Source organism: Leptopilina heterotoma, unplaced genomic scaffold, assembly GCF_015476425.1.
Source record: "Leptopilina heterotoma isolate Lh14 unplaced genomic scaffold, ASM1547642v1 Lhet_13, whole genome shotgun sequence".
NCBI classification, from domain to species: domain Eukaryota; kingdom Metazoa; phylum Arthropoda; class Insecta; order Hymenoptera; family Figitidae; genus Leptopilina; species Leptopilina heterotoma.
The window spans coordinates 859,291-875,182 of record NW_025110848.1 but is presented as its reverse complement, the minus strand read 5'-3'; the positions used below and the strand labels follow the sequence as shown (position 1 = coordinate 875,182).

Genomic DNA, 15,892 nt, shown 5'->3' with positions numbered 1-15,892 from the left:
CTCTTTGGTAAAAAAAACTGAAATTATCGAAAATTTGAAAAAATTCAAAAATCCGATTTTCTTAAAATTCAACATTTTTTCCTCTCTTTTATGGGATTTAGCTTCATTATTTTTGTGCTTTTGGAAAATACTTTACTTATTTAATAGTCTCGACTCTTTGGTAAAAAATCTAAAATTATCAAAAATTCGAAAAAATTCAAAAATTCGAATTTCTTAAAATTCAACATTTTTTCCTCTCTTTTATGGGATTTAGCTTCATTATTTTTGTGCTTTTGGAAAATACTTTAATTATTTAATAGTCTCGACTCTTTGGTAAAAAATCTAAAATTATCAAAAATTCAAAAAAAATTCAAAAATTCGAATTTCTTAAAATTCAACATTTTTTCCTCTCTTTTATGGGATTTAGCTTCATTATTTTTGTGCTTTTGGAAAATACTTTACTTATTAAATTGTCTCGACTCTTTGGTAAAAAAAACTGAAATTATCGAAAATTCGAAAAAATTCAAAAATCCGATTTTCTTAAAATTCAACATTTTTTCCTCTCTTTTATGGGATTTAGCTTCATTATTTTTGTGCTTTTGGAAAATACTTTACTTATTTAATAGTCTCGACTCTTTGGTAAAAAATCTAAAATTATCAAAAATTCGAAAAAATTCAAAAATTCGAATTTCTTAAAATTCAACATTTTTTCCTCTCTTTTATGGGATTTAGCTTCATTATTTTTGTGCTTTTGGAAAATACTTTACTTATTTAATAGTCTCGACTCTTTGGTAAAAAATCTAAAATTATCAAAAATTCGAAAAAATTCAAAAATTCGAATTTCTTAAAATTCAACATTTTTTCCTCTCTTTTATGGGATTTAGCTTCATTATTTTTGTGCTTTTGGAAAATACTTTACTTATTAAATTGTCTCAAATCTTTGGTAAAAAATCTAAAATTATCAAAAATTCAAAAAAATTCAAAAATTCGAATTTCTTAAAATTCAACATTTTTTCCTCTCTTTTATGGGATTTAGCTTCATTATTTTTGTGCTTTTGGAAAATACTTTACTTATTTAATAGTCTCGACTCTTTGGTAAAAAATCTAAAATTATCAAAAATTCGAAAAAATTCAAAAATTCGAATTTCTTAAAATTCAACATTTTTTCCTCTCTTTTATGGGATTTAGCTTCATTATTTTTGTGCTTTTGGAAAATACTTTACTTATTTAATAGTCTCGACTCTTTGGTAAAAAATCTAAAATTATCAAAAATTCAAAAAAAATTCAAAAATTCGAATTTCTTAAAATTCAACATTTTTTCCTCTCTTTTATGGGATTTAGCTTCATTATTTTTGTGCTTTTGGAAAATACTTTACTTATTAAATTGTCTCGAATCTTTGGTAAAAAATCTAAAATTATCAAAAATTCAAAAAAATTCAAAAATTCGAATTTCTTAAAATTCAACATTTTTTCCTCTCTTTTATGGGATTTAGCTTCATTATTTTTGTGCTTTTGGAAAATACTTTACTTATTTAATAGTCTCGACTCTTTGGTAAAAAATCTAAAATTATCAAAAATTCGAAAAAATTCAAAAATTCGAATTTCTTAAAATTCAACATTTTTTCCTCTCTTTTATGGGATTTAGCTTCATTATTTTTGTGCTTTTGGAAAATACTTTACTTATTAAATTGTCTCAAATCTTTGGTAAAAAATCTAAAATTATCAAAAATTCAAAAAAATTCAAAAATTCGAATTTCTTAAAATTCAACATTTTTTCCTCTCTTTTATGGGATTTAGCTTCATTATTTTTGTGCTTTTGGAAAATACTTTACTTATTTAATAGTCTCGACTCTTTGGTAAAAAATCTAAAATTATCAAAAATTCGAAAAAATTCAAAAATTCGAATTTCTTAAAATTCAACATTTTTTCCTCTCTTTTATGGGATTTAGCTTCATTATTTTTGTGCTTTTGGAAAATACTTTACTTATTTAATAGTCTCGACTCTTTGGTAAAAAATCTAAAATTATCAAAAATTCAAAAAAAATTCAAAAATTCGAATTTCTTAAAATTCAACATTTTTTCCTCTCTTTTATGGGATTTAGCTTCATTATTTTTGTGCTTTTGGAAAATACTTTACTTATTAAATTGTCTCGAATCTTTGGTAAAAAATCTAAAATTATCAAAAATTCAAAAAAATTCAAAAATTCGAATTTCTTAAAATTCAACATTTTTTCCTCTCTTTTATGGGATTTAGCTTCATTATTTTTGTGCTTTTGGAAAATACTTTACTTATTTAATAGTCTCGACTCTTTGGTAAAAAATCTAAAATTATCAAAAATTCGAAAAAATTCAAAAATTCGAATTTCTTAAAATTCAACATTTTTTCCTCTCTTTTATGGTATTTAGCTTCATTATTTTTGTGCTTTTGGAAAATACTTTACTTATTAAATAGTCTCGACTCTTTGGTAAGAAATCTAAAATTATCAAAAATTCGAAAAAATTCAAAAATCCGACTTTCTTAAAATTCAACATTTTTTCCTCTCTTTTATGGGATTTAGCTTCATTATTTTTGTGCTTTTGGAAAATACTTTACTTATTTAATAGTCTCGACTCTTTGGTAAAAAAAACTGAAATTATCGAAAATTCGAAAAAATTCAAAAATCCGATTTTCTTAAAATTCAACATTTTTTCCTCTCTTTTATGGGATTTAGCTTCATTATTTTTGTGCTTTTGGAAAATACTTTACTTATTTAATAGTCTCGACTCTTTGGTAAAAAAAACTGAAATTATCGAAAATTCGAAAAAATTCAAAAATCCGATTTTCTTAAAATTCAACATTTTTTCCTCTCTTTTATGGGATTTAGCTTCATTATTTTTGTGCTTTTGGAAAATACTTTACTTATTTAATAGTCTCGACTCTTTGGTAAAAAAAACTGAAATTATCGAAAATTCGAAAAAATTCAAAAATCCGATTTTCTTAAAATTCAACATTTTTTCTTCTCCTTTATGGGATTTATCTTCATTATTTTTGTGCTTTTGGAAAATACTTTACTTATTAAATTGTCTCGAATCTTTGGTAAAAAATCTAAAATTATCAAAAATTCGAAAAAATTCAAAAATCCGACTTTCTTAAAATTCAACATTTTTTCCTCTCTTTTATGGGATTTAGCTTCATTATTTTTGTGCTTTTGGAAAATACTTTACTTATTAAATTGTCTCGAATCTTTGGTAAAAAATCTAAAATTATCAAAAATTCGAAAAAATTCAAAAATCCAATTTCTTAAAATTCAACATTTTTTCTTCTCTTTTATGGGATTAAGCTTCGTTATTTTTGTGCTTTGGAAAATACTTTACTTATTAACCCTCTGCTGATGCTAACTTATCCCCACTCTATCGCCAAAGAACGTAACTCCCATAGTCCCCACCAGGCGTTCAGAATGACGATTTTTGACGATAACGGTCGTTAGCATCAGCAGAGAGTTAAATTGTCTCGACTCGAATATTGTTATTTATGAAAATAATTGAATTTTGAAAAAAAATTTATTAAAATACCTCAAAATAATTGAATTTTCGGGGGTAATTTTTTTATTTATCTTTAATAATCTTTAATAATTTTTCTTTCGAAAAATTATTCGTGTAGGGGAGAGTCTCCAGTTGTGAGACACCTCCAGTTGTGAGACAGTCAATTTTTTTTAACATGCAATATTAAAAAGCCGATTGGTTTATATAAAAACATTTCTTTTTATATGAGCCAACTTTTTCGTGTACGCCGAAGCGGATATATAAACTATTTTTGTTAAATACCAACACTGTGTGTGATAATCGACTAAAAAGCGTTTTTTCAATAAATGCAAAGTACTTTTTTTCCAAGTTAATTAATTGGAAAAGGTAAATGTAATGTATTTTCTTTTAGTGTTTTCCTTATATTTTGTGATGCAATATTGCATTGTTCCAATCTACGGTTGAAAATAATTTAATTTTCCTTTTTCAAAATAGCGCCAATTTCTGGGTGTGAGACACAGCATATCACCAGTTGTGAGACGGTGTCAACACCCATCTGGGCAGCATAAAAAATACGACTTTGCAGGCATACTATTTAAATGTTGTTTTATTTTGTTTTCTAGTATTTTTGGGCATGTCAAGTGGAAAAAAGTCAATTGATTCAGAAGAAATCAATTTTAATGCTCTTGTTGAAGCTATTAAATGATGTTTATTTGATAGACATATTTTGGCGAATAAATATTATTATTTAGTATATAATAATATATATTATTAATATATTTAATTATTTCTACTAAACATAACGTTTTATGCCAAACTTATTAAATTTTAGCACTTTTTAATGAGTGTCTCACAACTGGAGACATTTTTTTTTTTTGAAAAAAGCGATGTGCTCGGAAAATGTATCGTAAAATTTTCTGAGTTCATCGAAACACTACACTTTCTTTTAATAAAAGTTGCGTATTTCTGTTACCTTTCGAACGGTGTATTTTATTTACAATTTTGTTTACCCGTTTACAATTTACGGGTCAAAAATGAAACCCGTCTCACAACTGGAGACTCTCCCCTAAATAATTGAATTCTTAGAAAAATCTTATTAAAATTGAAAAAATTGAATTATTTCAAAAAAATTTAATTAAAATCGTATTTAAAACAATTAATTTCTTTCGAACAATTTTATTAAATTTTTTAAAATAATTATTCAATTCTTCCATAGAACTTAAATAAAACATTTTATAAAATAATTTATTTTTTCGAGGAATTGAAATTAAGTTTTTAAGAATTATTAAAATTTTTGAGCAATTTCTGTAAAATTGTATTAAAAATAATTGAAATCCTGCTATGAATTTTATTACTTATGAAAATAATTGAATTGTTTTTTATTTGAATAGAATTTTATTATTATTCTCAAAAATAATTGAATTACAGAGAAGAATTTTATTATTTTTGAAAATAATTGAATTATTGCAGAAAAGTTTATTAAAATATTTAAAAAGAATTGAATTTTTGTAAAAATTTTATTATTTTTGAAAGTAAGTGAATTCTTCATTAGAATTTTATAAACATTGTTTTAATTTTCGTTCGAAAGATAATGAATTTTAACGGTTTTGTCAGTTTAACTTTTCGCCCCAGTCTCCCCTATTAAATATCAATTTTTGAGAAATTCAATTTACCTCGTACAAGAAGTTTTCAATTTGAAAATCTGTTGTAAAATTTGAAATTAGTATCAAAATTTGTTAAATTTTTTTTATGTACTTTAAAGTTTAAAAATATAATATAATTTGAAAATTTAATTCTAATTATTAGTTTTTTAGTTATGTGTCATAATAAGTATTTCTTTAAAAATTACATAAATTAAAATGACTTGAAATTGTTTACAATAAACATTGCAATACAACATTCCCGCGCGGATAATTTGGCTAGTTATTATTTAAAATTTTAACTGAAATTCATTTTTAAATCAATTTTTATTAGAAAATTTTACTACAAATTAAATTATTTAAATACGAAAAGAAATAATTTATTGAATAATTGAATTATTTCGACAAATTATAATACAATTTTTAAGAATAATTACATTTTTTGACGAATTCGATTAAAATTGTATTAAAAATAATTGAAATTCTTTGATGAGTTTTTTTATTTATTGAAAATAATTGATTTCCTAAAAAGAATTCTTTTTTAAATAATTGAATTTAATGTGAAATTTTTATTATTTATGAAAATAAGTAAATGTTTGCGTAGAGTTTTATTAAATTTTTTTTTAAATAATTGAATTCTTTTGAGAAATTTTAATTAAACGGTAGATGTTGAAAATCATTGAATTGCGAAAATTTTTTGAAAATAATAATTGATGATTTTATTACCTAGATATTTATAAAAATAGTTTAATTTTGGTATCATTTTAATAAAATTTTTGAAAACAATTGAATTTTTTATTATAAATTTTTAAAATAATTGAATTCTTTTGAGGAATTGAATTAGGTATGTCGGGAGTTTTGAGTAAAATAGAAAACATTGATAATAATTCAATTATTTTCAAGAATTTTATTACAATTTAAAAAAATAATTGAATTCTACGGTTGAATTTTATTATTTATGAAAATAGTTCAATTCTTTCAAAGAGTTCAAGAAAAATTATATTGAAAGTAATTAAATTCTCTTGTAATCAAATTTTATGAAAATTTTTGAAAATCTATAAAAATAATTTAAATTTTCCCAAGAATTTTATAAATATTTTTGAAAATAATTCAATTTCAGAGAAGAATTTTATTATTTATAAAAATAATTGAAATTTTGACGAGAATTTTTGTAAATTTTTAAACATAATTGGATTTCTGCGAAGAGTTTTATTACTTTTGAAAATAATTGAATTCCTAAAAAGAATTTGATTATTTATGAAAATAATTTAATTCTAAAAAAGAATTTTATTATTTACGAAAATAATTGAATCCATGTAAAAATTTTATTATTTATGAAAATAATTGAATGATTGCGAAGAAATTTATAAAAAAATTTATAAATAATTGAATTTTGGAGAAGAATTCTAATATTTATAAAGATAATTGAAATTTTGACGAGAATTTTAAAAAATGGATGAAAATAATTGAATGTCTGCGAAGAATTTTATTACTTTTGGAAATAATTGAATTTCTGCAATCATTTGTAATTTCTCTAAAATTCTCCAAATTTTATCGTAGAATTTACGAACTTTTCGTCTTTTCTCAATCAAATTACGAACTTTATGGACCTTTTTTTAAACAAACGGACTTTTACGGGATTTACGAACCTAGTTCGAGCCCTGCTTATCTCTCGATGCACAAAAAATATAAAATAAATTTATAAATAAATAAATAAATACTTGAATATTTCTATAGAAATAAAGAAAAAATCAATTTTTCTGTTACAGATAACCGACGGTAATGCAAAAACAGAAGTGAGCAATCGAAAGGAGCCCGGTGTATTTTGCGGAGAATCAGAGCAACCACAAACATTTATATCCGAGACAAGTTTCGTTAGAGTTCTCTTCCACACGGACAATTTCACCGATCAAACCTATTTTAGTTTCGATTCACGGGCCGAACAACAATTTGAGGTTTATCTCCGCTACGGCCAACATCCAGAACTCTATCCAAATCGTCGTGGCGAAGTCGTTGCCGGCAGTTATTGCGAGAGAGTATTTAAGGACTGCCGCCTACAAACATGCTATGTACAAAGTCCCGCATATCCCGGCATCTATCCCCGTGCACTTCACTGTAAATACAAATTAAACACAAGATTACCGTTCATTAAGCTCTACATTGAAAATGAGGAATTCAACATTGACGGTCAACGTTGCGAGAATATAATGACGTGTCCAATGAGGCCAATAAGCTCCGGCTCAGAGCACTGTCCCTACGACTATATTCGCGTCTACGATGGTCAAGACGAAAATTCCCAAGTAATCGGCACATTCTGTGGAATGGGCAAATTTCCCTACAGCATCATTGGAACGAGTAAGGATCTCTACGTTGAATTTGTCTCATCACCAGCAGGACCATTGCTAAATACCGGATTTCATTTTAACGTTGGCAATTGGCCAGGTCACGTGGAAACTGCCGGTGTGAAGAATGGCAGTTGTGATTGGTTGTTGAACAGTGAATCGTTGAAGAATGGCGATGAGGGGATATTTTTATCGGTTGCACATTGGTATCCACCGCACACTAGTTGCACATATCTTTTGAAAGGACGTCCAGGTGAAATTGCACGTCTCTATTTTCCGAGTTTTCGCGTAAATCGCATTGAATCGCCGATTCAGCCCTACGATGGCGATTGTGGTGAGAGTTTGACATTGTACGACGCCGATTGGCCGGACGATGCAAGAATTATAAAAACATTCTGCGATACATTCAGTAAACCAATGGAGAAACATGATTTTGTCTCGAGTACAAATTCATTGTTTGTACGTTTCGAGAGTAAGACGGGAAGTTATTCGGGTAGTTCGTTGTACTATTGGGCGCATTATGATTTTTTTAATGCGACGAAATTTGGTGAAACGGTGCCAAATACGGAGTGTGACGAGACATTTGCGGCTTGGAAATTGCAGAGTGGAAGATTGCGATCGCCGTTGAATACATTGGTTTTTAAGAGACCGGGCGATCCGGCATTGGACTTGACTTGCACTTATAGTTTCATTACTGATAAGAGATTGTTTGCGAGGGTGATATTGACGGTGGAGTCGGTGAGTTTTAAGGATCATCCGTATGCGCAGTGTGGACATTGTTGGGACAGCAGGGCGGACAAGGTGATTATTAGAGAGCCATCGTCGGATGTTGTGAAGGGTCACTGTCTCTGTCGATTGAGCAGTGGGAATCCACCATTGAGAATTGTTTCGAAAGGCGAAAGATTGGATTTGAAATTAATTGTCGATGGTGCGCACGCTGCGGCGAGTTATTTTAAGCAATCGGCGCCGCTTTTTGAGGCACGCTTTGAATTTGCTCACAGTCCACTTTGTGGTCCGGCTATTTTGCCAGCGACGACAGATGGGGAAATTGAATTTCCACATTATGAGGCATTGGGCTATGTGACGCCGCCTAGATCGATAAAATGCATCTGGGAATTGAAAGTGAGTCCTGAGAGGGATTTATTTTTGCATTTTGATAAGACGAAATTTGGCTCGCGCTCGTGTGAGGATGGAAAGATTGAAATTATTTTACCGGGTTCAACGGAGTCGTTTTTCAGTATATGCGGTGAGAATGTGAGTCAAGCTAAGGAGGTGCCAATATTATCGGCAGCACAACTTTTGTCATTAGACTCGGGACGTGAATCGGGATTGGTGATTCAATTCACGGGATCAATGGCATTGACGAGGGCCGAGTTCAAGATCACATGGACTGAATTGTATCATTTGTCACGCGATGGTACTGGGGCATTGAATACACAAAGACTGGAGGAATGTGGATTTCAGTGTCCGGGCGACGCGGGTTGCATACCGAATCGTCTTCTGTGCAATGGAGTTATTAATTGTCCATTGCCGAAATTACCGCCGGGTGTGTTCAATATGAGTACCCTGGAGCCGGATGACGAATCTATTGAGACTTGCGGCGGACCGATTGGTGGCAATGGTGGCAGTGTTGTTGGGCCTGCTGGATGGGCTGGTGCTGGATTAGGTGCTGGTTTGGCCATTTTATTTGGCCTCGTGTGTTTAATTACTGTTTGTCGAGTTTGTCGACGAAGAAGTCGATCAAGGGACATTCACGTGCCCTATTAAATAATGTGCCATTTACGAATAACTTTATTAGCAACTATTCATTATATATATGAACTGCGAGAAATTATAGAGAGTCTTGCACTTCTTTTTTCATTAGACGTTCATTTTTCCATAAAACGAAAATTAAATTTCCTTTCGAATTTTGTCGGAGTTTTCAAATATTCAAATTTTTAACAGTAAAATTTATCTAAAAAAATTTACTGTTTTTTAACAAGAAACACTGTTGTAAAAAAATACTGTTGCAAACAAAAAATCTGTTGAAAACAAATTTATTAGAATCAAATAATCGATTACTTAATTATAATCAAATAAATATTCATTTTTTAAGTTTAAATAATAATTTAAATTTCTTTCAAGTCAATTAAAGTAGTTCACAATTAATTATTTGATTGAAAAATAATTATTTCTTCTAAATAAAATATTTATTTCATGAAAATAAAAATTGTTTCGTCTATAAGCAATTTATTTGATCAAATTTAAAATTATTTGTCCCAAGAAAAAATTATTTAATGAAAACAAAAATTATTCGACTTCTAAGAAATTTATTTGATCAAAAAAGAAAGATAAAAAAAAGTTATTTGATCCAAATTAATATTTATATAAGCAAAATAAAAATTCTTTGATTTATAAGGAATTAGTTTAATAAAATAAAAATTTTTGGTCCATATGAAATTTATTTGATAAAAAAAAATATTTGGTTCAAATTTATTTATTCAAAATAATAATTATTTGATCCATGAGTAGTTGATTTCATGAATATTAAAGTTATTTCGTCCATAATAAAAAAATTAATTTTTGTTAAAAAATGGAATCAAAAATTATTTGGCCCTTACGAACTTCATTTCATAAAAATAAAAATTATTCAGTCTGAATAAATATTAAATTGATCAAAATAAAAATTATTTAGTTCGAATAAATATTTATTTGATAAAAATAAACATTTTTTATTTGATCCGCATAAATTTCTATTTGAACAAAATGAAAACTATTCGGTCCAAATAAATATTTATTTCATTGAAATGAAAATCATTTAGTTTTTAACCAATTTATTTGATCAAAACAAAAATCCATTATTTTACTAGAGAAAAATATAGAAAATTAACAAATCTGCTAAAGAATAAGTAAAAATTTAATAAAAGTTTAATAAGTTTTTTTAAATGAAAGAATTTCCATTCAAGAAAACTTTCACATTTAACAATTAAATATTGTAAATAGAAATTTTGTTAAATAAAAATTTTTCTAAATAGAAATTCTACTTTATGAAAACTGTATTTTGCTGATAAATACAAAAATTCATTTCAATAGAAATTCTCCACTGAATGAAACTTTAATTAAGTGAATATTCAGAAACAAAATGATAAAATGTTTCTCTAATTTAATTTCCTGTCAAATAGAATGAACGTCATCGAAAATATTTAATAACCTTTGATTCACATTCCATGGATATTTAATTAATCGTATAGATTCTCTATAATTTCTCCAAATTCAATATAAAATCTCAAATATATAGAGATAATTTTCAATGAATGAATGAATGAAATCAATCATTTTGATAAGGATTTGAAATAGAGTGGCGGATAATTGGCTAGAGTTAATCTTGTTAATTTTAAATTTTAATAACATCAGGATTGACCAGTGAAATTATTATTATTATTATTATTAAATTAGTAATACTATTATTATTGTAATTAAAATTTTTTAAAAAGTGAAAATATTTTGTCATCCTGGTGTTGATTGCTCGAACTGTTCTAAGTTCTCAGGGGGAGTATTAATAGTCAATGATGAGAATCTAGTTTAAGTAGAGAAAATGATAAAGAGAAAGAAAAATGTCAAAGCTTTGGGTTACATTAACAACGATATATTGTGTAATTAAGTTGTATTGTAACTTTTGGCTTAGAGAAGAATATTAAAACCTATAGACACTGACGAAATTGGTTTCGGAAACATTGTAGTTGAATAGAAATCCGATAACATTAGTTGATAATGTCGACTTTCTATTCACTCCCTTATTATGACTGCTTTGAACGTCTGGTCTCCGGAACTCACTTGTTAGTTACAATCTAATTAGTATTAGCAGAGAAACTTGGAGATATCTACTTTCAAAGAGAACGAGATTCCTTAACAAGATTTCTCTTATCATTTACAAATGATAAAATACTAAACATGTTTGTAATAATTATTATTAAAATCGAGACTTATATATTTCGAATATTGTTAAAAAAGAAAACACTGCCGCAATTTAGTCTGATATTTTTTTGTTTTAATCTGCAATTTTTCGAAAATATTGTACTAAAAAAATCGAATCTACGATTTACGTACGATACACAATGAGAAAAATTAATCTAAAAATGAAATAAATTAAATTTTAATTTCAATTGGCTATCGTACGTAAATTATCTTAAGAGAAAAGTTTTGCTGCAAAATTGTCGAAAAGTTCCGGAATATATTATGCAAAATAATGTATCAAATATCACTGCCCCTCTTGTCTTCGTATATACTAAAGACTCAGTAAAGTACTGTACAGATACTCGTTCGAGACACTTCCAGTCTCTCTTGTGAACAAAGAGCGAAGAAGCTTTTGTTTGTAAGAGAGTAGATTCTAGAGAGACTGGATCTCTCTTCTCTCAAGTAAATCCATATAGATTATGATTTGAAGAGGAACTTCCGTTGTTTGACAACTTCAAGCTTTGGGGTGTTTTAATAATATTATATAAAATATTATCACGACAAGTAACAAAAGAAACACTATATTTAATAAAATAATTAAAAATTTTTAATAATTTCGAAATACTTTTTCCGATAAAATAAAATAGCCACTTTTAAATGAAAATTTACTTTTGTCCTCAAAATTACAAATTTCGTGAAAGGGGAAATATTTATTTTGAAAAATTATAATATTATTAAAAACGTTGAAAAGGAAGTTTCTCTTTTTTCAAAATAGGCAATTTTATATTTAAAACATACTGGACTCTTAAAAACATCAACTTGAAAACTTCTGCCCAAGAACTGACTGACCATGTTTTACGATCAGGTTTTATCATAAATATTGAAATTCTAGTTCTGCAGTGCTAGCCTCGTAAAACTGGAAAAAAGTTACTATTTTAAATTTCTAACCAGTTTCATAAAAGAAAAATCATCTAAACCACTATTTTCCGAGTAAAAAATATTTCTGTGAGATTTAAATTTATAAAAAAGAGAGAGAAATGTACGACGATTAAATTATAATTTTTGTAAATACAGACGAATTTTTATTTAACTGAATTTTCATTGACAAGTGTTATTAATTTTACATAGAGCTGATTAATTTATTAGCCATTTTTTCTATTTCTTTTTAATTTTTTTTACAAATCTCTGCTCGATTTTAAAACGAAAAAAATCAATTTTATTCAGTTTTGTCACAAAAATTTCATCTTGATTTCCTTGACTTTTCACGAATTTTTAAATTCAAATAAGTTGCATTTTATACCAAAAAAGTGATAGTTTGTTGCAATATTTGAAAGGAAATTGGAAAATTGTTACAAAAAATTTATGTATAAAACTTATGTATAAAAAAATGAATATTATTTTTTAAAAATCAAGAATTGTTGCGAAATATTAAATATTTGGACTTGAAAGAAATTTTTAGTGAAAATCGAGCATTTTCATTCGTCGACAAATAAAAGGTCAATAAAAAAAAAAAAAAGATTCAGTCTGACTTTTACAGTTTCAACAAAAGGAGCCGCGGTGACATTATAACGGGGCGAAGAAGGAAAAAAAAAGAATCAAAAGAGATTCTCGATGAATCGCAGAACACAAAAAGTTATCTGAAAGCTCTGGTTATTTCTCTAAAACTTGAAACGATGAAAAGATCGAATTCGCTTAGAATGTGGTTCTTTTGAAAGCAACACACACTCTCTGTCTCTCTCATATCTATATCTCCATTTCCTTTTCCAGAGTGGTTATTTAATTCATTGAAAGTATAAAGTTGCACTTGAGAAACTCTCAACTTATCAATATCATGATTTTCTACTCGAGTTTATCAATTTAAAATAAAACTTTCTTCCACTCTCTCTCTCTCCCTCCCTCCCTCCTGTAAAAAGTTACGAAAGAGGATTAAATTAACCCTTGAGAAATTTTAATCTAATACTTTGAATTTAAAAAAAAGAAGTTTGTGATTTTATTTTTTTTTATCCCCCAAGTTTATAAATTACTGAGAATTTCGTTTCATCTCATTTTTTTTTTAATAACTAAGATCGTTAAAACTTTACTAGGCAAGCCTTTGATAAAAAATAGAATCACAGAATCAAATAATAATCCCGGTGAAATGAATAAATAAATTATATGCGCACTGCAAGGAGAATTGTTTACAAGGGATTTAATTAAACTTAAAGAAATCAAGAAAGTACAATTTTTCAAAAGATTCTTTTCATGTTTTGTTATATTATAAGGAAAAATTAAATTTTCAATTTATTGAAAATCGTTATTTCGTTAATAAAATATTTCAATAAAATTTCTTCGATTTCCCTATTTTTTCTCTGAATTAAAAATTTTAACTTAATTTAAATTAAAATAATCAGGACATTTTTTATTCTTTTTCTATATTTTTTGAATTTATAAAAAAAAATTATATTTTCAATTTACGGGAAACATTTCGTTAATGAAATATTTCGAAAAAATTTCTTCAATTTCCGCAGCTTTTTTTTTTGTTTGCAAAATAAAAAAAAATTTGTAAACAAGTGTTGAAAATAAACATGATGAAACAGATGTTACGAAATTATGGATGGCATATGCGAAGTTTGCAACATGTAATACGACATTGAGATAGAAAAGCGGATATTAGATTAGCAAATTCCTTTCCCTTCAAGTTAAAGTGATTGATATAATGTAATTTCTCTCGAAAAAGGTTTTTTTTTAATTTCCTCCACAATCACTAAATTAATCGATTTGTCGGAAAACTTTTGTATAAAATGTCAATTCTCTCACTGCAACTGAAATGTAGAACTCGAATTTATTCCCAAAATGAAATGCTCAACTTTCTCTCAAAAATTTTTCTTTCAAGACTTTAACCAATAATCGCTACCTCATTGAATTTAAATTTCATTTCAAATTTTCATGTAAATTAAAATTCGCAAATTTAATATTATATTAAATTAGAATTTCTAATTTCATTAAACGAAGAGAAATTCTTTTTCTTTAACGAAAAGAAAAATTCCAATAAAAATAATTACCAATTTAATAAAAGAATATAAATTTAATTGAAAATTCAATATAAAATTAATAATTAGAAACTGAAATAATTAGAAATATTATTTCATTCCCAGAGAAATATTTATGCAACTTGACGTTCATTTAGAAAAATCACAAAGGAAAAGTAATTGGAAAAAAGATCTTGTTGATTAATATTATGTTCAAAAAGAAACAAAGGATCGAGTGCATTTATCAAAGAATTATTTTTTTCATTATTATTGTTTAATTAATATAATCATACCTCTTTTTTTAATACGTCTGCAATCATGGAGAGTGGATGAATATGTATGCACTTCTGTAACAAAAAAATAGAGATGATAAAAATTAAAAAATTAAATTACATTTTAATTTTCCCTTATATAATAAACATAATTTTGTAGAACAAAAAAAAGATGAAAAAAATGAGAATTTTTAATTTTAAATCCTAAATTCGTGGATTATTGCAAAAGAAAGAAAATACGAGGAGGCAAAATGACATGAGAACAAAGTAATCGAATTTTTTATATGCTGCAAAGATTTGCTTTATGAATATGTATTTCCGACAAACCAGTTTCCTGACTATGTATAGTAAATTCGAGTCTGGAAAGCAGTAGTTTCATTAAAATGAGAGGCGGATAGAAAGAATATATAACTATGCAACAGCGACGCCAATGAAAACATTAAACTCGTTGATGTTTTACAAAAGAGAAATGTGCAGAAAAAAAAATTACGAAACATTTGCCGTAGTTTTTCAATAAGTTTTAAATGTTAATTAAATAACTTTACTATATAAACTCAAATAATTTAAATTTAAAAAAGCGTCATTAACAAAGGAAAAATATAATATATAATAATTTTGTATATAAACGTTAAAGCATCTAAAAAATAATTTATAGTTTATTAAAAATCGTTAAAAATTTAATTTCCTATATGTACATCCGATACAAATTTTTTTTAAACAAACAAATTTGTTTCAAAATCAATGTACAAAACAAATTTTGTTCAAAAAATTATGTATAAAACAAAATTTGTTCAAAAATATTTGACAAGTATTTTTAACGTTTAAAAATTAATACAAATAAATTTCTAAAATCATTTAATACAAATATATTTCGAAAATTAATTTATTTGTATAAAAATTAATTCCTATTACCATCAAATCAAAGAACTAATTTACAAATAAATTAGTTAATAATTAAATTTGTATAGAAATTAATTTCCAATTATTTACAATCAAATCAAAAAAACTAATTTACAAATAAATTAGTTAATAATAATTAAATTTGTTAATGCAAATTAAATCAGTTACTGCGTAATATAATTATTATACAATATTTTGATTTTTGCGACAAAAAAAAATATATTATGTACATTAAAATTTAACGAAAGAAGAAAACGATTCACAGATCGTTGGTACAATTTTTTCTGGAGTAAAAAAGAAAATAATTCTCACTTGTA

General features: G+C 26.3%; 1 protein-coding gene across 2 annotated transcripts in view; it reads left to right on the top strand.

Annotated features, from left to right (window-relative positions):
• The window catches only part of LOC122512891 (cubilin-like), a 150,212-nt gene extending 140,742 nt beyond the window's left edge, over positions 1-9,470 (top strand). For both annotated transcript variants that reach the window (XM_043629024.1, XM_043629025.1), the window contains one exon: positions 6,890-9,470. In XM_043629024.1, the coding sequence (XP_043484959.1) occupies positions 6,890-9,229 (2,340 nt within the window). In that variant the 3' untranslated portion in view covers positions 9,230-9,470. The remainder of the gene's footprint in view (positions 1-6,889) is intronic.
• The last annotated feature ends 6,422 nt before the right edge of the window (positions 9,471-15,892 follow it).